Raw genomic sequence first — 24,209 nt, forward strand, 5'->3', positions numbered from 1 at the left:
GCTGGTATTAGGTTTTGTGTATGTCCTTAACTTGCTTGTACTAGGTTTTGTGTATGTCCTTAACTTGCTGGGTATTAGGTTTTGTGTATGTCCTTAACTTGCTGGGTATTAGGTTTTGTGTATGTCCTTAACTTGCTGGGTATTAGGTTTTGGGTATGTCCTTAACTTGCTGGTATTAGGTTTTGGGTATGTCCTTAACTTGCTTGTACTAGGTTTTGTGTATGTCCTTAACTTGCTGGGTATTAGGTTTTGGGTATGTCCTTAACTTGCTGGTATTAGGTTTTGTGTATGTCCTTAACTTGCTGGTATTAGGTTTTGGGTATGTCCTTAACTTGCTGGTATTAGGTTTTGTGTATATCCTTAACTTGCTGGGTATTAGGTTTTGTGTATGTCCTTAACTTGCTGGTATTAGGTTTTGTGTATGTCCTTAACTTGCTGGTATTAGGTTTTGTGTATGTCCTTAACTTGCTGGTATTAGGTTTTGTGTATATCCTTAACTTGCTGGGTATTAGGTTTTGGGTATGTCCTTAACTTGCTGGTATTAGGTTTTGTGTATGTCCTTAACTTGCTGGTATTAGGTTTTGTGTATGTCCTTAACTTGCTGGGTATTAGGTTTTGGGTATGTCCTTAACTTGCTGGTATTAGGTTTTGTGTATGTCCTTAACTTGCTGGTATTAGGTTTTGTGTATGTCCTTAACTTGCTGGGTATTAGGTTTTGGGTATGTCCTTAACTTGCTGGTATTAGGTTTTGGGTATGTCCTTAACTTGCTGGTATTAGGTTTTGGGTATGTCCTTAACTTGCTGGTATTAGGTTTTGTGTATATCCTTAACTTGCTGGGTATTAGGTTTTGTGTATGTCCTTAACTTGCTGGTATTAGGTTTTGTGTATGTCCTTAACTTGCTGGTATTAGGTTTTGTGTATGTCCTTAACTTGCTGGTATTAGGTTTTGTGTATATCCTTAACTTGCTGGGTATTAGGTTTTGGGTATGTCCTTAACTTGCTGGTATTAGGTTTTGTGTATGTCCTTAACTTGCTGGTATTAGGTTTTGTGTATGTCCTTAACTTGCTGGGTATTAGGTTTTGGGTATGTCCTTAACTTGCTGGTATTAGGTTTTGTGTATGTCCTTAACTTGCTGGTATTAGGTTTTGTGTATGTCCTTAACTTGCTGGGTATTAGGTTTTGGGTATGTCCTTAACTTGCTGGTATTAGGTTTTGGGTATGTCCTTAACTTGCTGGTATTAGGTTTTGGGTATGTCCTTAACTTGCTGGGTATTAGGTTTTGGGTATGTCCTTAACTTGCTGGGTATTAGGTTTTGGGTATGTCCTTAACTTGCTGGTATTAGGTTTTGGGTATGTCCTTAACTTGCTGGGTATTAGGTTTTGGGTATGTCCTTAACTTGCTGGTATTAGGTTTTGGGTATGTCCTTAACTTGCTGGGTATTAGGTTTTGGGTATGTCCTTAACTTGCTTGTACTAGGTTTTGTGTATGTCCTTAACTTGCTGGGTATTAGGTTTTGTGTATGTCCTTATCTTGCTGGTATTAGGTTTTGGGTTTGTCCTTAACCTTTCAATAGACAATGTGAGTGATTTTACTCATTGCTTCTAACACTATTAGGACATTAACAATGAACGATTAGATCTAATTAACAAGGAACGATTAGATCTAATTAACAATGAACGATTAGATCTAATTGGATTTAAACAAAAAGTTCACTCCATTTTATAACTAACGATTCACTAACGAACCTTCAAATGACATTTAATTATCTCATGACCACACAGGTAGTAGGTGCACGTGACCTAAAATCTACAATCGTCAGGTAAACGTTGGAGAAGACCACTGTGTACATAATGTTAAGAGTCTCAAGATGTCCTGTTGATTCCAGATGCTTCTTGCGACAGGCACATCTTCACATAGACCAGACTCAAAATGTCCTCCGGCGATGGCGTAGTAGTGCCCCTTTGCTTCCACCTGTAGCGGAAAGATAGTAGACTGACTTACTCAGAGATCAAACAAAATCTGTAAGTGGAGTATACAGATTGACCAACAAGACACTAATCAATTGTCTATGATAAACACACTACAAAGATATAGTGCTGATGTGAATGATGAGCACTATAAAGCTAACATGCTGTATATTTATAATGATTCTTTGTGCTGAACAGAATCTCTCAATACTCTGACATTTTGCTGTTAACTGATAATACTAGTTCAAATACGTCGGCGTTAGTTGCTATTAACAATATCCAATTATTATTAATTTAATGAAGAGCCATGTTTAAAACGGCAATCAATTTATTTTCGTTAATAGAGTTTTCAAGATATGCATACATAAACATATCTAAATATAGTGTATCTATAGCTACAGATATAAATATGTGTCAAACGTGTTTCAGAATGTCTTTTTAAATATTTGCAGAGATTGATTTAGTTAGCTCTTTAACATAAAAGTTTGCGACATTTATAGGGCAGTTTTTATTTTCTTTAGATTGTTTTTTTTTGTTGTCAGGACCTTGTTTGTAGTTCATCCTCAGTGTCTACAAGTCAGCGATTCTCAAACTGGGGGCGCTAAGGGATGCTACGTCCTGACAACGGAAGGGGCGAGGACGATAAATTGACTTTTCATGGGTTAAAAAAAATATTTTTTTGATTGTAGTATTCATGTCTGTATGTTGTCGAAGTAAAATGACTGTTTCAAAAATCAAAATATTTTAAAATAAGAAACGTCTTTTTAATCTTGTAAGTATGACCTTTAAAAATACTATTTTCCACACAAGCGTCAGCAACAATATAGATTCGCAAATTTATTAAAGACGTCCTTTCAAAATGATATTCGATTTCCATATTCTTTTGTCAGAAATTTCCAATAATCTACGCAACTGCTGACGATTATTTTGCGTAACAAAAACACTGGAAGACTTTTTTATTTTACAAGAAGATGATCTAAAGATAATCACACAATTATTGAAGTGCATGCGCTACATTAGTCTCCTTTGTCCCTCGCATAATAATATTTGCCACTGCTATCTCATTTAGTCAGTGTAGTGTGCATGCGTTTTAGCCCGTCTCACTCATGTATAATACTACTTTTATTGTACTTGATCTCTGCTTTCTATACCTCTAAAGTACAGAGTTACAGAAATTGTGCTGTAGACTCCATGAGGATGAATTTCTGAGCTTTTAGCGCAGGAGAATGCTTGGCGCCGGGGGCTCTATTTTTTTTCATCACATCCTTAAAACCCTCCCGGACATCACTTACATCACTCCCCTAGACCTCAACTTGCTAAGGAGGACGCGAAGAAAATTTTTATTATTTAGGGGGAGGGGGTTTGAAATATGACAACTTAAATGAAATATAGATTAAGCAACATGGAATGCGTAACATGTATTTACATATACCAACAAAAAGAGCCTTTTAAATTACTTAGAAAGACACAAAGACTAAGGCACTCTTCTTAATCCATTTCCTATGATAAATTCACTAAGCGCTCTTTCTTCACTATTGTCGTTAGAGTTGATTAGAAATAATTACCCGAATCACCCAGGAAAACCAACGACTTAGTCAATGCATAAGTCTGTAATAAGCTAGACCTGCCAGAACAACTAGATTAACACATGTTCCATAATTGGAAGGTATTTCTGAGATTTATAAGATAAGATAAGACAACGCAAAGATTCAAGAGTGTCTCTCAAATTATTTTTTAAAAATCCTCTAAGACAGTGATGCCCAACCTAATTCGTCCAGCGGGCCATTTTAATTTCCGACACTCGTGTCTCGGGCCACATGACCGAACTGTTACAATAAGGAAATGAAATCGACCTCAGACTAATTTTGTGAGAAACCCGTGGATCTAGCATCTAGCACTTACATTAATTCATTTGATCTTTTAAGTTCCTTTTTTTTTATTACGCGTCGAAAAATGGCTTCGATTCTCTACTTAAGACGTGAGCAACATTGGGGCTAGCTTGACCACCGCTATTTCGGTTTCATAATGATGTCTATTTATTGATGTTTTTTTAAAGCCATACTTTCTATGTGTAACAAATATGTTGGCTTATTACAATGTCACATAAAAAAGTAAATATTCGTTTACTTTTCCTGGTAGATTTTACATCAAAGTGTTTAAGGTCTTGATGCCAATTCATCAGAGAAAAATTAAGGGCCCTAACATAGGTGAAAATACATATCTACCTTTGGGGGAAGGGGGAGGGCATATTCTACACTTTGTGCCGACATTTGAGGGGGCCGGATAGACCGTCGTCGCGAGCCGAATCTGTCCCGCGGGCCGTATTTTGGGCATCACTGCTCTAAGATAACTCGATGAAAATGAATTATGTCTATAAAACCTATTGAATTCAAGTTCCTCAACTCTTTACGCTCAACTAGCAAATAGTGAAAGACGAACACCGCTATATTTTTTCCTGGCACCATATTACGTCCCTTTGTAGTCAAAACCTTTTTTTTTTCTGCTCCCTACTGCACGCCCGGAATGTCTGGCCGAGCTGCTCCTGGGAATGTTGATAGTCTCTGTGTCTCGGTGCCATCCAGTGTGATTCCCAACATATTTCTACGCCTATTACTTATTTAAAAGCATGCTTTCAGCAATTAATTTTTTAGCCCGCACGATCCCATGCAATATAAAGGACGAGGTCATTTGGAATGCATCGACTTGTTGTTATTTAATGTGTTAGCTGGCGCTCTTGTTTGCATTCATTTTTGTTTCCGCTTAGCCTGGTTGCAAAAAAAAAAAATAAAAAAAATTAGTTTTCTTTGTCATAAATGGCGAAAGATTTAATCGCACTAAAAAATTGCTTAATTAAAATATAAATAAAAGAACTGCAAATAGTGTTGCTAGATAATATGATAGTATGTAAATTAGAAATGGAAACTTTATACAATTTATATTAATTTTTTTTAAGTTGAAGAGACAGTGTAACATGAAATGACTGGAAAGTGTTTTCTTGGTAGTCAGGTATTGGTAGTAGTAAGTCTCGTTCAAGCATTTATCTATGGCATGGGCGTAGCCAGGATTTTATTTCGGGGAGGCTTTGGGGGGAGTGATATTTTTTCTCGCCACCCTTATTTATGTGTGTGTGTTTGTGTGTATACGCAATTAATTCTTTTTTTTTTCATTCCAACCCTTCATTCTTTCTGTTTTGCACCCTAGAATAAGTTATTCCGGGAGTCACTGGAAATGCAGTAGACACCCGCCATTATTGTATGTTTTATAGAAGAAGCGGGGGAGGTAAACTTAAAACCTCAGTTGGCTGCACTGGCAAATGATGCTTTAAAATTAAAGCGGAAAAAACAGTAGAAAATTCCACTCCCACCCCTCTCTTAGGGGTTCATTTCGGGGAAGGGGGTTTAAACTGCGAACCTCTTTCCCCTGGCTACGCCCACGATATATGGGATAAGGTTTACTCGAGGATTCAGCTTATGGAATGGAGGTGCCCATATGTAGACAACCTTATATGAGAGACAGGATTTGAACTGGATTAGCGAAGCTTCTCTTATGTCACCACCACAGCTGACGCATACTGCAGATGTAGTAGCCGCTGAATGTATTGTTTGTTTCTGCCCTTAGTCATTTCATGTACTCACTGTGTAACTTATGTTTCCATCAGGTATCAGATACCAGTAATAATATACAACTCTAAAGAACTCAAATAACACTCAATTTTGTTAATTGATAAAGTTCTACAATGAAGATAGAATGTTGTTTGATCTAAATGATGTAATGTTGTAAATAAGAATGAAAACAAGTAGTGGCATGATAAAGATAAATTAGAGAAGTAACGCTACCAAAACTCATGTTCCAGTACCTGAAATACGTACGCTAAAAGTCATTGTTAAGTTTAAGAGATTTGCGTGTAGACAATGTATATAATCCAATGTATGTATGCACTATTACTTATTTACATTGTTGTATGGGCTGCTAACAATCCTAGACCATCCGTTCATCTTGTTCCGCTTAGATGCCCCACATAATGTCTTTTATAATGCCATTCATAAAAAAGAATACACATTATATATCTGTTTTATCCTGTTTCTGCCAATGGAACTTAATGCAGACTACAATATGAAGCATACTGTAGTTAATCAGTTTGTTACTGCCGATGTCGTGGTACCGTCATTTGTATTGTTACGTAAGAGCACTGAAATACTAGCCGCTGGTTAGTTAATCTTGGATTCGTCAGTTTAAGCAAACAACGCCGATATGTTTGTTGGCGGGAAAGTAAGATGGCAGATAAGTTGTGTGTTTAGCCTGGCTAAAAATAGAGTCGCAGGAAGTCAAGGGGAAGCTATCCGACGCGAGTGCTGAAGAGGGTACAACTGTTGGCGATGTGTTAGTTGAGCTGTATGTTGAGTTGTCTTTATCAGCATTTTTTTTGTGTTGTTGTCTTCAGTTGTTCTCTTACCACTCTGTAATCAAAAAGAGATATGTAGAGTTATCGTTACTATTCGTGTAGTACAAGGTAACATTGAAAGGAACGGTAATCCATAGTTGATGTATTGTATTGAACGTGTCTATGCGTTGGCCTATCTAGCCAATCTGCTCTGTAGTTCATTAACAATAAACTGTGTTACAATTGGATTTCACCTCTATTACCTCTGGTCAAAATATATTTTCATCGAAAAGTAAAACGATCGAGCAGTCGGTGATCATGGGCGTAGTTCATCTTATTCTAGAAAAACACCCAATTTTATTGTCATTTCAAAAAAAAAAAAACAAAAAAAAAAAACCAACGATTTCACACTGTATCAAATATCCAAATATCAAACATCAAAACTGTCTACCTCTCTGTTCAAATCGATTAATCTATGCAGTTATTTTTTTTTTTTTACATCCATTTCAACACTATTTAAGAGAGTCCAATTTGTTTTAGATGTTAAATATCTGACTAAATTGTTCTTGTCCACTTTAAATAAAATAGACTATAAAAAGAAAATGAGCTGCCGAGGACACGCGTAGACAGTGAACCTAAATCGACCACCGGCGGACAATGGTTAGGTCTGCGTTAAATGTGGCAAAATATGAACTAAGAAATACAGCACTCATCATTAATACTTCGGACTCGAAGATTAGCATAATATGAGAACTATTAAAATTAAATTTTGTTTTAGGCTAGAGACTAGTGGAATTTATTCCCATGTCACCAGCGCGAATAAAAAGTCTGCTTTGTTTGAGAGGTGGACATTGCTATGTGGAAACCTAACGCCCAATGCTTGTTAGAAGAAAACAAGATTTTGTATTGAATTTATTAACAAAAGCTGATTGTGTTCACTTATACTGAATACATACAGCGAAATTATAATCAGTTCTAGTGTCGATGGTTTTCAATGATACCTTAATAAACTCTTAACAACCAAATCAACTTAAATTATGCATTAACTATTAACTCTAGGTAACCACTACTAGCTTATCAACTCCGAATAAGCCTTACCAGTTAATTAATTCAAAATAAGAAGTAGTATCCTATAAACTCTAAATAAGCACTAACTCTAAATCATAAAAAAAATACTAATATCCAAATAAAACAAAAAGCACAATATACAAAGTATTGTTAAAGGTGTCTTTTTTTTTTTAAATACACATAAACAAACAAAATCATAAGTGCGTAAAGATAGAGAGAGAGAGGAGAAGAGGGAGAGAGAGAGAAGGGTGGGGTCGGATAAAGAGAAAAGAAAACGAAAGGAGAAACCTCATGTTGGTGAGATCCTGTTTAAAAAATTGATATTTAACCTTCTGGAACAAACGCACCATATGCCACTGTTAATAAATAAACTTCAAATTTCCAATGAAATCACGTGTCCAGACAAATAAAATCAGATCGTAATTGTGTCTAAATTGTCAAAACAACATTTTGCTAGAATACCTGAGCTTATTAAAAAAAAAAAGAACAAAATACCTGAGCTTATAAAAAGAAATACATTTGTCTGGTCGCTTCTAATATGTCATCATTTCTGACATGACATCTGCCATGACCCATCTGTCAGCTCTCCTGACATTCGCCATGACCGATTCTAAAAACCTGACAAGTGAGAACATGCCCCATGATATTTCCCTTATGCCTGACAATAATGGCCGACAGACACGCGATGTCCACGCGATGGCGATGTATTCCTCCGACCTTTTTCTATTTTAGTCATTCGTTTTCGTTTCTTGTCTCTTTTCAGATTGAACAGCGAAATCTTTGGAAGTAGGTTGCATCCCTTTACTCGACAACTTTATATTTAGCAGCAGTCATAATTCATCAGTTATTGCTCGTATTCATAAACCACAAAAATAAATGCCTCTTTTTACTAATGAAAAAACAAAAACAACAAATTTTGGCCACCATTACATAACAGCTTTCGAAACTATTATTTAGCGTCACATCCCATCAAGCAGGATTACTCCCTACCAGATTCACAATGTGTTCACTGAACTCTTCTTGGACCTTCAACTCTAATGGCATGGACTCGCAGGTGCCAAGGGAGAATGCTATGCCCACGCCAAACTAAATTATTCACACCTGCGTCAAACAAGGGTACAGTGGCTGGGTGTGTGTGAGCGTGTGCTCGCGGTTCATTCAGTTTCACGCCTGACTGGTCACCGTGATCAAAATCAATCAATGAAAAGGATTACGGTGTTATTAATCGAGGAGACATTCAAAGATAATAAATAACCTGGACGCTAGACAATGATGGCCAGTATTGACCAGCGGCACCAGAGACATTGAAATGTGACTATGGGTCGTTTCAAATGGTACTTTTGTACACGTCATCGAAGGCGAGCTGGACCGTGGACGAGGTCAAGGTTATTGCGTTTTGTCCAAAGACCATTCAACTTAGATTCCATAGTGTGTATCAGTATTATCTGGACTATAATGCTTCCAGCAACAACTGGTAAGTACTTGACTATTTTAAAATATTCTTCTTTTCTTCTGTTTTCCTCTCTCTCTCTCTCTTTCTTTCTATGTTTCTTATACATACATACATACATATAAGGCTGTCTTCGAGTCCGAAGATCAGTGAGGAATGCAGTATTTCCCGTGGCTGCGCAGCCCCAGCTGTGACCTACATACATACATATATACATATATATAAAGGTAAGTTCAAAACAATACATAGCATAAGTAAAAAGGTAAAGCTCCCCTTTCAGACCACTCAGCCGCCGAGCCCCCCCCCCCCCAGTACATAGTATAAGATATTAGATTTTGTCTTACAGTAATAAATTTAACCCAGTGGCAATGGTTTGAAAAAAAAAAAACAACTCCTATAAGTCTGACAACTTTTAGATTTACTACTTTGTCGCTCAGTAAAAAAAAAATCATAAACAAGAAAACAAAATTTCATAAAAATGTTTAACAAGACAATTAAAAATTAAAAAGACTTTCTTACTAAACATTTATCGATCTAAGCGTAGGTTTGAATCAATATTACTATAATGAAATATCACAATATATTCTTGTGTCTGAATGCACTCTGCCAAGGGCTTCGTCATCTTTGAAAAAAAATAAAGCTCAAGATAGATTGCTGAAGGCAACAAATTGTGTAGCTAGAAATGTCCAGGGAACAAAGATAGAAATGATTTGCATCGCAAGCAGCCATACAAAAAAAATATAAAACTTCGCTCTAAGAAATAATGTTACCTTAAATTGAATATTAAATGTCAATTTTTAGACAACAAAAATAATTGAAACATGAACTTTTCTTCGGTCAAAATTGTTCCTTATAATTGTTTTCTGGTATGAACTGAACAGTTTACAACTTATCATTATGTTAATTGTTGTAGTTGTTGTTGTTTTTTAGAAATCTAATCTAAATAACCATAAACATTATAATAGAGTTGTTTTTTCCATTTACTATTTTCATATCTATGTACCCGGCTAGTACACATTGAAACTATACAACTCTTATTAGCATCCAAAACATTGACATACAACTTTAAAACTGACCACATTTTATACGTATATAATGTTGGAAAATTTATATATCTTTTTTAAAATTTTTATTCTGCTGTGGAGTTCCAATAAAAGCGTGGATTTTGTTTTAGATATGAGGGCAATTTGTGTTTCCGAATCGGTAAATATGTCGCTGACAAAAGTAATTTGGTTCAAAACATCTAGGAGAATATTGTATACCGGTATTGGCAAATAAAGGAATATCATTATAATTGTTTTAATTAATCGTCCCCTTGCTTGACATCTAGGGTGTATCAGCAAGGTATAGAGTCTGTCACATAACTCTAGACATCTAGGGTGTATCAGCACGGTATAGAGTCTGTCACATAACTCTAGACATCTAGGGTGTATCAGCACGGTATAGAGTCTGTCACATAACTCTAGACATCTAGGGTGTATCAGCACGGTATAGAGTCTGTCACATAACTCTAGACATCTGGGGTGTATCAGCACGGTATAGAGTCTGTCACATAACTCTAGACATCTAGGGTGTATCAGCACGGTATAGAGTCTGTCACATAACTCTAGACATCTAGGGTGTATCAGCACGGTATAGAGTCTGTCACATAACTCTAGACATCTAGGGTGTATCAGCACGGTATAGAGTCTGTCACATAACTCTAGACATCTAGGGTGTATCAGCACGGTATAGAGTCTGTCACATAACTCTAGTGCTTCACATTCAACTATGTTACACTTTTGTTCTTCTACTTTACGGGTGAAAGGAAGTTTGCATCTTTCAGAAGAGGAGAAGGTCATAAAACGTCAAGCCTAACTTTGAGCTCCTCACTAGTAGGACCAGACTGTTTAGGAAGATGTTGCCTCAGACATAGCAGCAGCGTGCTGGAGATGTAGCCATCATGCTCTAACTAAGGCCATGTTTGTTTTCCCGCTGAGATAATTACCTATAAAAGTCATCCAGGTGTGACTTAGCGTCTTCCTCCATTCATGTCCAAACCAACAAACAAAAAAAAAAACAAAAAAAAAACAAATATAGAAACTTTGCTCTATCTTGGAGGATAAGACTCTTCACCTCTCTCGGCTTACAGACAAATCCAGACACGGGAAATATTCTTTAAAAAAATATTCACGTATGCACAGCGGTATTTTAAGCTTGTGAACCACCTGGCGAATATTAAGTCATTTTGTTCAGTGTTAACTGAAACAAATCTCAAACCTGTGGTTATAGAAAACTATTTTAAAAACTATTTCTGTTGGACACGTCTGCTCGTCATGGGTGGTTGAAATTAGCGCCACCCTTGATTAGTTCCGTTTCCTTTGACCTAAAGGGAAATAACTTCTATTTTTGTGTCTTTCTGTACGCCCTTTTTTTTATTATATCATTTGCCTCATTAAAAAATTCCTAAAATGTTAAGATCGCCTTGGAGGAGGAGGAGGAGGGGGAGGAGGAGGGGTGATGAACTGGTGAATAAGAGGAGAGAGATTTTCATGCGAGTAAACATAAACGTACTCACACCGAAACTCTTTCTGCGGTCGCACTGACTCACGTGCTTTGACATCTTCATTGCACGTGTTAATGTAAGATCAAATCAACTGCCATTCACTGTCAGTAAATCTAAAGTGCACAACTTCTGGAGTGGAAAATATTATGTCGTATTTGAAATGTAGCATTGTCTTAATGAAAGTTCGGATGTAATGTAGACTAACCACACTGCATTGCCACGGGAAATACTGTGCTCCTTATTAATCTTCAGACTCGAAGAAAAGCCTTATAAATAATAATGAGCAGGCCTAGCAAACTAAACAAAAACATTTATAAAAAAATACAACATAGTTTATATAGCCTAAGGAAATGAAGCTATATTAACAGTCATATCATTAAATACCGTAATACTTACTTCCCTTTTTTTCTATTTTAAATAAAATTCTATTAACATTAATTAATTATAATTTATTAACTGTTTTTTTTATTTGATACTAACACTTGTATATCAGACCATTTTACGCATTTGAAAATTGTTGAATGTAAAGAAAAATTTAAATGCCAATACGTCATCAATAATAACCTCTCCTAACTTTTCTGAAATAAGGATTTGAAAAAGAGCTCTCTGGAAAGCTGCGCAGCCATTAACTGATCACCTAAACACCGCCCGGAAATAGACCCAGAGACGTGTCTCTCCCAACAAAGTCACTTAATATATTGGAGCAGCCTACGACGCACTGAACATGTACAAGAATGAATGTTGCGCTATACAAATAATATTCAATCGATTCCAATTAAGCCCACTTTACTATTTGATTATACAACTCGCTTTATAATTAATGATTTCTATTTCGTATTTCCACGAAAAGTAAAGTTCTAATTCGCTACATTGTTTTATTCCACCAAATGTTTAGTTTGCATGAAACGCAAAGGAATGAATTTAAAAAACAAGAACGATTGTTAACAATTCATGCCGCTATCTACCAGAGATATGAACAGTTAAAGACACATTTTTTCTTCTGTTTTTTTAGGCCTACACATAAAACACCGTAGCACCTATCTAAAGAAAGATTGTTTATATCAAATTGTTTAGATCAAGATTCATAAATGAGTCAATGAATAGATAGTGCTAAACTTTTTTAAAAATCCACAGTAAGTAAAATTGTGTCACTAAAAATAACCCTATCAAATAAAGACTTTTTGAATCCACCATTTAAGGGTCTTTCACCTGACAGAGGTTGTGTTTGAAATAATTGCTGAGAAACAATCTCTAGAAAATACAAATCTCAACCAGTTCATGGAGCTGGGTAAAAAACCTAGATCAACCTGTCAAGAAAAAAAATCAACTCAAAGGTATTTAATTCAAACACAGTTGATAGTCAATTTGATAACGTTCTTACTGTTTTATTTTTACTCAGAAGTTTGAAACTAAAATGTGAGGAGCGCACTTTGTGTGTATAACAAGAACAGCTGGCGTTGTGAGAGTAACGGCTGGAAACAAATGGTCCCCACCACGCTGTACCAACCATGACAACCAATTTGTTTTCGTTTATGTCACCGAGTGCGAGACGCTATGTCTGGAGGTGTCTGGGACTGAAAGTAGTTGATACTTCAAGGACATGCAGTCCTAACCGAAACTGTGGCAAAGATGGTCGTTAGTGTTGTGTGTGTGTGGATGGGGGATTGGTGGAGGATGTCCAAGGAATACGTCTCCCTCTCCGTTCGAAGCAGCGAAATTCTATTTGAAAGAGGCCCGAATTTGATGAATTAGAAAGAAGAGGATTTTATGTAGCAGCACTGAATTACAAGGGAGACAATTTAGATGAATCAAAATAGGAGAGATAATGCATTACACAGATACAAGTGATATAATGTTGATGCAACGAATTAGTTGAAAGGAGATATAACTTCAGTGAATTTTGAGGAATGAGATACGATGTATATATATATATATATATATATATATATATATATATATATATATATATATATATATATATATATATTATAAAGTAGAATGTGAGGGGTATGTATGTATGGATGTATGTTACTTATAGACATCAAAACCGCTTGACCAATCTTGATAAAACTAGGCAGGAATGTTTATTGGGTACCAACTTAGACCGTAGTGTATGTATTGTAGCCCTAAAACAAACTTAAGACCCTCAAAAAAAATAAAGTTGTCCGACTCTATTACAGCTATAGTATTTTATGGATCTAGGCCATGTCTACAATGTTGACATGAGAAAAGATAGAAAGGATTTAGACCTAGATCTAATTTTAAGAAATACACTTTGCGCAGATAGTTTTTTACTTTGACACATGAAAATACAAAAGAAGATCCATTGATTTCATTATATAATAAAATTAACCTTCAATTTTGTGTTTCAAAAGCATTTTTTACATAAATTAGTTCCTGATATATGTGACTACAGATTTCCTGACGAACAGTCTTTCATTAGACAATACCGTAATCATGGAACTATACTAATGGAACAACAGCTCCTAGTTTTTACTAGGGGAGTGCCGTCGCGCATCTTTTTCCGCGCAAGGTGCAATATGGAGAAATTCAGGAGGATGCAAAAGAAGAAATTTACTCCTCCAGTCACTTGGACTGACCTTCAATGAGAGTAAAACTTTCCTACGCTTTATTTTATTAGATCTCTAAAAACTTCATCCATTTTCTCACAATGTTTTGTGATTTATAAAATTTTCCTGAATAAGGGATCGTCACAAAAGTTATTTTTTTAAGGCCACCCCATTAAAATAGCTGTTTTCAGTACTTTCTTATTTGGGTATTTTACACAAAATCTGGATTTTTTTTTATGTACATGAAATCATTATCATCTGTCCCGCGTAACCAAATCCTCCACTTTTCCCGGTCACCAATGTTCTTAACAAGATATCAAGAGAGAGAGGCTGGTCCATTATTTGCGTAGTCAAGCCAGCTTTTCTTCTGACAAACCTTTTTCGTTTATTCTCTTGAAGGATATATTTTTTTTAAAGTTAGTCTTACAAAATACAATTCCAAACCAACTCATGCAGTTATTGTCTTTTCACAGTATTGAGGAGTCATCCTTTTTGCCAGCCAGAGTGTTAATTGGCAAAAGTAAAAAAATTCATTATTTTAATTTTTTTAGTAAATATTCACAACTATATCTTTTATATAATAATATATTTTTAAATAATAATATCTTTTATATCGACATGCTTTAATAGATCTAATAAATGATTAACGCGGACCTACCAATATGGGTATATTAATACTTAAATCTGGGTATTTTAAATTTCGAATGCGCATTTTTTAAAAACCGAACTTATCTATAGATCTCTTATATCTAGAATAATATAGATCTACAACACCCAGTCTTAGACTATGGTTCTAGATCTATTTAAAGATATTTTTTAAAAAAATAACTCAATAGATCTAATAAAGTCATGATTTTTACTCTATTTTCTCTAGATCTAAACCATACATGAGATCAATATGAATGTTTATAGATCTAGTCTACATCTATCGATCATCTATACAGTCTATAGGCTATACTATAGCTGTATTATGTATTGCCTGGCCTGTAGATCTAGCTAGTACCTGTACTAATATTAGTAGATGTAGATTGTAGATCTATAGTATAATAATAATACCTTTTTATAGTAGAAAGTAGATTTATAATGTATCAATTCTATCTAATCTAGACTTCACTTTCACATCACACTATTATTGATACAGACAGTGAATGAAACGAATGCAGTGATTATAGTTTATACTGATTATACTTATAGATCTACCAGTTGATAATCATCATCATCATAGATAATAATCTAGACTAGTATTCTAGATCTATAAATAATCATAGTCACCGTGATAGTGCCCTTTTTAGTCAATGTAGTCAAGTCAAGATAGTGGAACGTAAACTCGAAGGTTTAATACAATACAGTATAAGCTATGAGTTAGTATAAGATCTAATTATTTTGTTACTTTGTATGTCAATGTCTCAATTAAAATAATTAATATCATCAGCCATATCATTTTAAATATTAAAATATTAGCCTATAGTAGACATAGATTTCTATATTATAAATAGATAGATTAGATCTATAAAATATAATTTTACAAACTTTAGAAATGATTGATTTTATTTTTAATTGATCACCCTTCTAGACTAGATCTAGCATCTCTAGCTAGACTCTAACTTGTAGTTTGTAGATGTTGGAATTGGATTGAAATTCACCTTCCTAAATTGTCTCTAAAGTCTGTATAATCTGATTTGAGAGGCCCAACGAGGCAAGTGTCTATTAGTACTCTGTCTCTTGATCTATCTAGTAGGCCTACTTAGCTAGTGCATTAGCCTTAGCCATAGTGTAGTCAAATCTTGACAACTAGTCTTCTAGATCTAAGCTTCTAGAATAATAAGATCTAGATCCAGTTTAGATTTAGAATATAAAAGTATTTTACTAGCTAAAGTACTAAATCTACAGATCTAAATTCTAGATAGATATACAATATATAGATCCAGTTTAGATTTGGAATATAAAAATATTTACTAGCTAAAATTCTAAATCTACTGATCTATACTTAATATTTTAGATATTATATGACATCTACAACAAAATATTATTAAGATATAATTATAGATTCTAGACTAGTTATATATGTACATAAAATATATAAATAAAAGATAAAATGTATGCATGCCTAGATCCCATAAATTTATAATTGATCCAGATCTATCAGTAAAAGTTACCTTCGACGGGAAGTTTTACCCAATCTAATCTATACAAGACAATTTATAATCCATGCCTCGTCTACACCCCATACATTAAATAATAGTTTCCATTCCATGCCATGCCCAGACCCATGAGTTCATGAAATAATAAATGATGTGGTGTCAATTATGGATCTATCCCCTGAAATTTAGGACTTTAATATAAAACTCACATATCTAGTTAATTATTTGCTATGACACTCTGATCAACTTTGACTTGTGTGATACATATATGTTTCTTATCAGATTTAATGAATGAAGTTTTGGTGCATTTTAAGGCTACAAAAGTATCATCAGGTGTATTCTAACCATTGGTATTTTTCCTTGCAACATTTCTTTTCTAGTCTGTGATAAATTATAAATTTAAAAAAATGTTTGTAATGTTTCAGTTATTAACAAGTAGAACCATGCCAACCAGTTCTGATGATGTACCAGAATGGCTCAAGGATCATACTTATACTATTTCTACTCTCTGGGCAGACATTAATAATATTGGCATCCATTCAATATTTATTGTAAGTACTACTATACAATTTTTATTTTAGTTATCTAAAAGATATTTTATGAAGTGTGATTTTCATGGTCAAGCAACATCCAAATATCTGGGATGGAATTTAACATTTTTCTCTAGTTTTTTTTTTATAACACTCTTAGGCAAATTCATCTTTCAAGAATGCCTAATATAACTTGGCTGTTGTGCAGGCCATTCCTTTACAATAAACTGTTAGATGAAATTAGGCAAAGTTATGTCTGATAATTTGTATGTTTGATACAACAATGTATTCAATTTAATATTATTTTTTAATTTTAATGTTTTCAAAAGAAATTAGCCAATATGCCTAATTGTATAATTACAGTTATGTTTGGAAATGGAAGAAAAAGGCATGCATTCCTGACAAGTCAATGATTGGTTGCACCTCTAAAGGTAAGGCATTGCAATTTTTCCCTATGCACTTTTCTCATAAGCTGAAGTACTTGTATTTTTGAAAAACTAGTTTTCCGTGAAAATGTAAATCATAATATATGTTATAGTTGCTTTTAGATGAGTGCAATGTCCATCAAATTAACTGAATATCTGCCTTCACCTTTAGTAATAATCCATAACTATTAAGGTCAGGGCCATGTCTACACATTAACGCAGTAGCTCCTTTTAGGTACAGACTATTTTTAGAATGGCAAAATTATATAATTATACTTAATAACATATGTATACGTTTAGCATGGTCAACACATATGTCACACATATTTTTATTTTTTTAAAATCCTTTTATTTATTTTTATAACTAGATAACTTTCTGTTATGAGAAAAGATGAGATTCTTGGACTCCTGCATAGCACCACCAGAAAGGAAAATCCCATCATGTTGCAAAATAAAAGTCTTGGACCAATTTTAATTTAAGATATATATATTATACTGTAAGCTCTATACATATTTATGTGTATCCTGTCATTCAGCCAACAGGTTTGGATTTAGTATTTCTTTAAATCTGTTTGATATTGTACTTGAAAACTATTAATCTGAGCCCCATTAAAACAATAGGGAGTGCAGTGAATGAGTGGTAAAGCACTTGGCTTCTGAACTGAGGGTTCCTGGGTTCGATTAAGACTGGGATTTTCAATTTCAGAATTCAAAAGGCTAGGGATACATGGCAATAGTAAGGAATAAGTAAAGGCAGTTTGGGGATCCATGGCTGAATGGTTAAGTCATGGGTTTGAATCTCTGTGAAGACTCAGATTAAAATTTTTTTTAGATTTTTGGGTGCCCCTGAGTCCACCTAACTCTAATGGGTAGCTGACTTTCGTTTTGGAAAGTAAAGATGGTTGGTTGTTGTGCTGGCCACATGATGCACTGGCCAAAGAATCAAATGACCCTATAGATTGTGACGTCTGAAATGGGATTTTTTTTCAAAAGGTGGTTGGTTGTTGTGCTGGGTACATGACACCCTCGCTAACCATGGGGCACAGAAACTGATAAACTTTATATCATCTGCCCCATAGATTGCAAGATATGTAAGGGAAATTTTACTTTTTTAAAATTAAAATAAGAATCTATCAAAAGTAAACATAAAATATGGTGCATTCTCCTTAAAACTAAAACCTGGTGCGAAGGTTTAAAATGTTGGCAAAAAAAAGCAACATCATATATTCTTAATTCCCTTTGCAAAACTTACTGAGAAGAATATGCATGTTGTTCCCTCATAAGTTTCTTGACAGAGGAAATCTTGTTTATATTAGATTTGAATTAAGCAAATTAAGAAAAAAATTATAATCATTATTTCAAATGGTTGTATTATGAATTATGTATTATGTTAATTATGAATTATTTTTCAGTCATAAGTATATTGAGATTAATGGATAATCATGAAATTGTTAAATAATTGCTGCTATCATTCCATTGACTAAAGAACCATAATTTTTTTTTTTTTAATTAATTTCAAAATGATTTTTTTCAAGCATAGAGTTCACATAGATCTTGAGTGAATTTTTTTTTTTATTTGACTAATGCTTCAATTTTATTGTATCATATTAGTTGTTAATTTTTATTACCCAGAATAATGCCTGTACTTCAGAATATTTAAAAAATGAGTACACTATTTTCATGTAATAATGTAACTTGGTATTCACACAATGCTCAAAATACACCATAATCTTTAGGCCATACAGATTTGTATAAATTAACTTGTTTAAATACATTGTAAATGTATACTGTTTGGATAAGAATAAAGTTTTTCTGTAGACAATTATTGTTCAAGATTTGTTGATGCTCCTGCTTAATCAATTATATATACAGGTCATTAGTTTTAACACGTCTGATAATAAATGACAGTACAAGTTAGTGAATGAAAATTTGTCATTATTTCAGCTGCTTTAGTCCTACATCAATGTGAGGTACCAGTACTTTGATTGTGTCATATAACAATTTAAAGCAACATTTTGAAATGAATAGTCTGTAGAATTGACAGTAAATACATTTAAGTGATGGGCTGTGATCTGCGTGAATTGAGAGCTGATAATGTATTGAATTTGTGTTTTTGATCTTTACTTCAAGTAAATGTTAATGAGCAATTAATTTTTAATGAATAAATAATTTAAAAATAAATACAAAAGAACCATAAACATCTACTTTAGTTTAATAATGTTTTTTCATCAGAACAGAATTTCCAACTTTGCATTCTTAAAATAAAATATAATTTATTTAGAGTAGAGTCAGAACACAACATCATAGTTTAAAAATATTAAGCTAAGCTGTGATCTCTTATAAACATTAGTATATAGACTATACACAATTCAATTATCATTTTTCATCAAATTGCAGGAACTAGTAAAACCATAGTCAATGAAATAGTAATACTAGTAAATGAGATAAAAGTAAACTAAATATCATCAATGCTATTGAAGCCACACTTGTTTTTTTTTTTTATCTTGTTTGGTGGACTGCAATTAAAGTTGCTATTAATTTTACTGATCGTCTTAGCTGAAGTGCCAGTGTCGTCTCTTTGAAACCTAAGCTCATTTTCTTGGTAACTGGAAGTCCAGATATTTGGAGTTTCATTTTAAGCACCTATACTTTCCGAAATGGCATTCCAATAGGCTAAACCTATTTGCCTAACATGTCATATGCACATAAAGAGGTACCAGAGAAATGCTTAGGCGCCAACTTACTTTAACTGAAATAGAATAAGAGAGCACCTGGTTGCATACAGCTTCAGAACGAGACAGCTGGAGGTCACTTACAAAGGTGTGGTATACACCAATGAAAATTAATTGCCGAGGGTAGATGGCAAAAAAAACAACTGATTCTACCACAGGTGGACAATGGTTATGCCTGTGCCCAGTGTGGCATAATATGTAGGTCACAGCTGGGGCTGAGTAGCCTCTGGAAACATAGCATTCCTCATAAGTCTTAGGAATCAAAGACAAGCCTATCATTTTTGTAGCATAGTTTGTAGCTTCTGTAAATGCATGAAATGCCGACACAAGTCCTCTGTGAGTTTGATGAATTATAAACACCTTACTTCTTTGCCTTATAAATATTAAATGGTCCTTCTCTCTGTTCCTCTAGGTACTTGCGTTTATCTAAATATCATTGATATATCGTAACATGTCATCAAAATAAAAGCTAGAATCTCTGCAACTCGTGTACAAGTCAGAAGTCATCAGTAACACTTGCCATTTAAAAAATAACAATTTAGATTAGTCAAATTAGTGACTGATTATTCGATTCATTTAGGCCTATAAATTTTTTATTTGAATATATAATGATCCTTTACACTTTGTGACTTTACTAGTATACTTTGGAGTAGACTTGTTGAGCTAAAGTCGGAAGTACACATTGAGTTTTACTGTGATCTACTGGATTACTAGATCTAGATCTATATATATTATATTATATAGAAGTAGAGAGAGTATCTCATCAATAGTATCTGCCATATCGTGATCAGTAGGCGGCTGCAGGTTTATAGATCTATTCCATAACAAAAACCCTGGCTAGATTTAGATCTACTGGTCTAGACATCTAGATCTAACTAGAATTAAACTAGAAAACTGAATTAGAGAAGTAGCTTTCTGGATCTAGAACCAGAATCTATATTATTAATATTAGATCTAGTTGCGTCGAACGCTTAATTTTTGGTTGTTGTTTTTAATAAATGCACATAAAATACATTGTATTTTGGCAATAAAAATACCCAGTTGGTAGTCAAGTAATTCTAATAATTAATTAATGAATGAATATCAGTATTTGTTTTAGATCTATCAGATTCATATGACTATGACTTATTATTTATACTTATTTTGTATCATTCGTCCAAGAAAATCTAGCTCTAGATCTATTTCATTTTAGATTAGGCTATAGTTTGTTTGTTTTTTTTTGGTCATTTTATTTAGGCTACAATATTACCGAGATGAACTTTTTCTTTGTTTCCCACGAGACGTGTATGTCTATAGCCTAGTCCTTTCGATAATAATAATTAAAAAAACTATTAGAAATGCGTAGCTTGGAGTGTCAAACTGTATTAGGCCTCCTATTTTTATTTTTATTTCGTGCAATTTAGTATATCGTAACAAATACGCATTTAGAGGAACGGTAGACAGGTCTTCATCCAGATTTAGTGTAAATAAACCAAACACAGAAACACTGAAAGATTGTATTTTCGGAATTTAGATTCTATTTTTTTGAAAAAATGTGGCATTTTATAGGGTGGTCGAAAAAAATAACTTTTGTGACGATCTCTTATTCGGGAAAATTTTATCTATTATATCAGATAGTCAGAAAATGGATGAAGTTTTTACACATCTAATCAAATAGAGCGTACGAAAGTTTTACACCCATTGCAAGGGACTGACGGAGTAAATCTCTTCTTTGGCATCATCATGGATTTCTCCACATTGCACCATGCGCAAAAATGATGCGCGACGGCACTTCGACTCTCTTTGGCTTTGTAAAAAACTCGAAGCTGGTGTTCCATTAGTATAGTTCCATGCCGTAATGAATCGCGTACTAAAAATTAATTCGTTTAATTGTTTACTTTATAATCCCGTCCCTAGATCTAAAACTCTAATTCAACTCTAAGATGATAAAACTTCTCTTCGCACAGATAGTTTTATACTTTAACACAAAAACATATTAATTAAAGTCCATTCATTTCATATTTTGATCAAATAAACATTCAAATTTGGTTTTCTAAAGCTACATTCACTTACGAAAGCTGCGAAGCCGAGTTGAGATAGGCCTAGATCTATATTCATTCATGAATCGCGTACTAAAAATTATTTCGTTTAATTGTTCACTTTATAATCCCATTCATTTAACAAAGCTATCGCTCTTTTCGTTTTTAATAGATAAGAATGTATCGACTTCGGGTAAACCCGTTTTCGCAAACCTAATTTTATTTTCGTAGCGAAAGAGAAATAACGTGAAAGGATCATTAGCTAAGTTTAACATACATATAAATCCAATCCACTAGATTATTCAAAAGCATTTTTTACATAAATTAGTTCCTGATATCTACAGATTTCCTGGCGAACATTATTTCATTAGACATTACCAAATGGTTACACATTAACACATCTCTCTTCTGAGGTCTGAGTCTATTCCTAGGCCTAGGTCTAAAACTCTTACTGAACTCTAAGATGATAAAACTTCTTTTCGCAAAGATAGTTTTATGCTTTAACACATAAACATACTAATTATTGTCCATTCATTTGATATTTTAATCAAATTAACATTCAAATTTGTTTTTCTAAAGCATTTTTAATACATTCGTTCGCTAAAGCTGCGTAGCCGTGTTGAGATAGGCCTATATTCATTCATGAAAAAAAATTCACGCATGCGCAGCACAGAACTCTAGATTAGTGTAGATTTAGATCTACGTCTACCTCAAGATCTACTTTATACTTTATACACATGAACATACAAAATTTAGTCTATTCATCTCAAATTTTAATCAAATATATGTAGGCCTACAAGCAAATGTTTTAATTTGAAAAAAAAAAATGGATTTAAGCCTATTAGCTATTTTGATTTGATAGCTTCATTCACACTATTTTTGCATTGACACATTCGCTTTACTTATTACATTATTATTTCGTTTAATTGTTTACAAAACACTCTCAGTGACTATATCAAAAGTAATGCGCAAATAAAGACCCGCGGGTCGCGGGTAACATATATGTCTAGTATATATATATAATTCTCTTCGTGGCCCAACCATGCGGGACACCACGAAAATGTCATGGAAAAATAACTCTTTTATTTCTGCAAGTCAGACTAGAGTTATCCCGCCTAAATTTCAAGGTTACAGAGAGCACGGTTCAGAAAAAAAAGAGGGGGGGGGGGGAGAACAAGCAATCTTTCTCTTTATACATTCTCTATTTGACTACATTTATATTTGTATTTTTTTTTTATACACGTCAATATCTGGTCTCATTAAAATAGTTGCATGTTTTTTCAGTAGCTTTGTTTTGATTTTGCCCCCACGTATTGCCCTTCGTCACCTAACCATAGCCACCGCTTCACATATAGTTCGTGGAGTCAACAGGTCTTTTAGTGTAGTCGAAATTCCTGCAACAGGTAACTGTTTATTTCTATCAGTCGCATATTTCTTGAAAATGTCATCGACGAAACTGTAAGGCTTGTTTGCGAACATTGGGATAACTATGGCGACGCCATGTCCGTTGTTCTTACTCACGGAAGCACAGTCATACACTCTGCTCGACAAGACTCTGCCTACATGAATACTTCCGGCGTTTATGGTGGCGAGGCTGAAATTGTGGCGATGTCTTAAATACTTCCCGCTTTCACTATTCACTTCCGAGAACGTCCGCATAATCATGACCTCCGTGACCCCTATATAACCCTCCTCGAGTTTACAATCCGGGTCAACGTATCTCCATATCCCTGCTATTTAGCGGTCCTTTGGATCATGGCCATTACGAATCGTCGTATGCTACTTCGCGGGTCGACTAGTACAACAAATTAGGAGGAAGGAAACATGATGTAACCACATTGTTTTATTTATAATTGGCAACTAGGGAAAAAAAAAAAGAGTCCCCACCTCCAATTTATTCCGTAGAAAAGTCACACACTCCATATAGGCTATATATAAAATAAATTTCAATATTGCCTTCACAGGGCCATCATCTTATATTCTTATAAAGTTTTCTTCGCATACTAGAAAACTATTACAGTAATAGAACCATTGCATTTGATAAAACTTATATTTGAGAACACTATATGAAAAAGCAAAGAATTACACGAGTATTCGCTCTTAGATTTTCATTTCTCGGTCATGTATTTGGCGCTTTGCCCTGCTATTGTTTGGGTGCAAAATAGTTAAGGGCTTAAAGGCACCCGTGTGACTGAGGCACATGTGATCATTGCATATCAGCACAACCAACCAGCAAGCGTAGGTTTAGCTCTCAAAAATGGTTATGTTCATAAGAAAGTATCCCCGTATAAGTATAGAGAGAAAGGCAGAGAAACGTGAAGAGGAATAATGAGATTGTTATTCTTGCAATTGTAATTCCCTCCCCTTGAAATATATCAT

At 34.2% G+C, this 24,209-nt stretch overlaps 1 protein-coding gene and 1 long non-coding RNA gene across 7 annotated transcripts in view; both read left to right on the forward strand.

Moving 5' to 3' along the window:
• Nucleotides 1–24,209, forward strand: part of LOC106071779 (zwei Ig domain protein zig-8-like) — a 247,733-nt gene that overhangs the window by 118,016 nt on the left and 105,508 nt on the right. For all 5 annotated transcript variants that reach the window (XM_056032684.1, XM_056032693.1, XM_056032674.1 and 2 more), the window contains one exon: nucleotides 8,183–8,893. In XM_056032684.1, the coding sequence (XP_055888659.1) occupies nucleotides 8,737–8,893 (157 nt within the window). In that variant the 5' untranslated portion in view covers nucleotides 8,183–8,736. The remainder of the gene's footprint in view (nucleotides 1–8,182; nucleotides 8,894–24,209) is intronic.
• On the forward strand, nucleotides 15,093–18,441 carry LOC129926785 (uncharacterized). Of its 2 annotated transcripts, none has more exons than XR_008778520.1 (4): nucleotides 15,093–15,345; nucleotides 16,551–16,676; nucleotides 17,019–17,086; nucleotides 17,449–18,441. It is a non-coding gene; the product is annotated as an uncharacterized LOC129926785 (long non-coding RNA). The 2 variants fall into 2 exon arrangements; XR_008778521.1 differs by having other exon boundaries at nucleotides 15,093–15,317.

This window comes from Biomphalaria glabrata, chromosome 1, assembly GCF_947242115.1.
Source record: "Biomphalaria glabrata chromosome 1, xgBioGlab47.1, whole genome shotgun sequence".
Lineage (NCBI taxonomy): Eukaryota > Metazoa > Mollusca > Gastropoda > Planorbidae > Biomphalaria > Biomphalaria glabrata.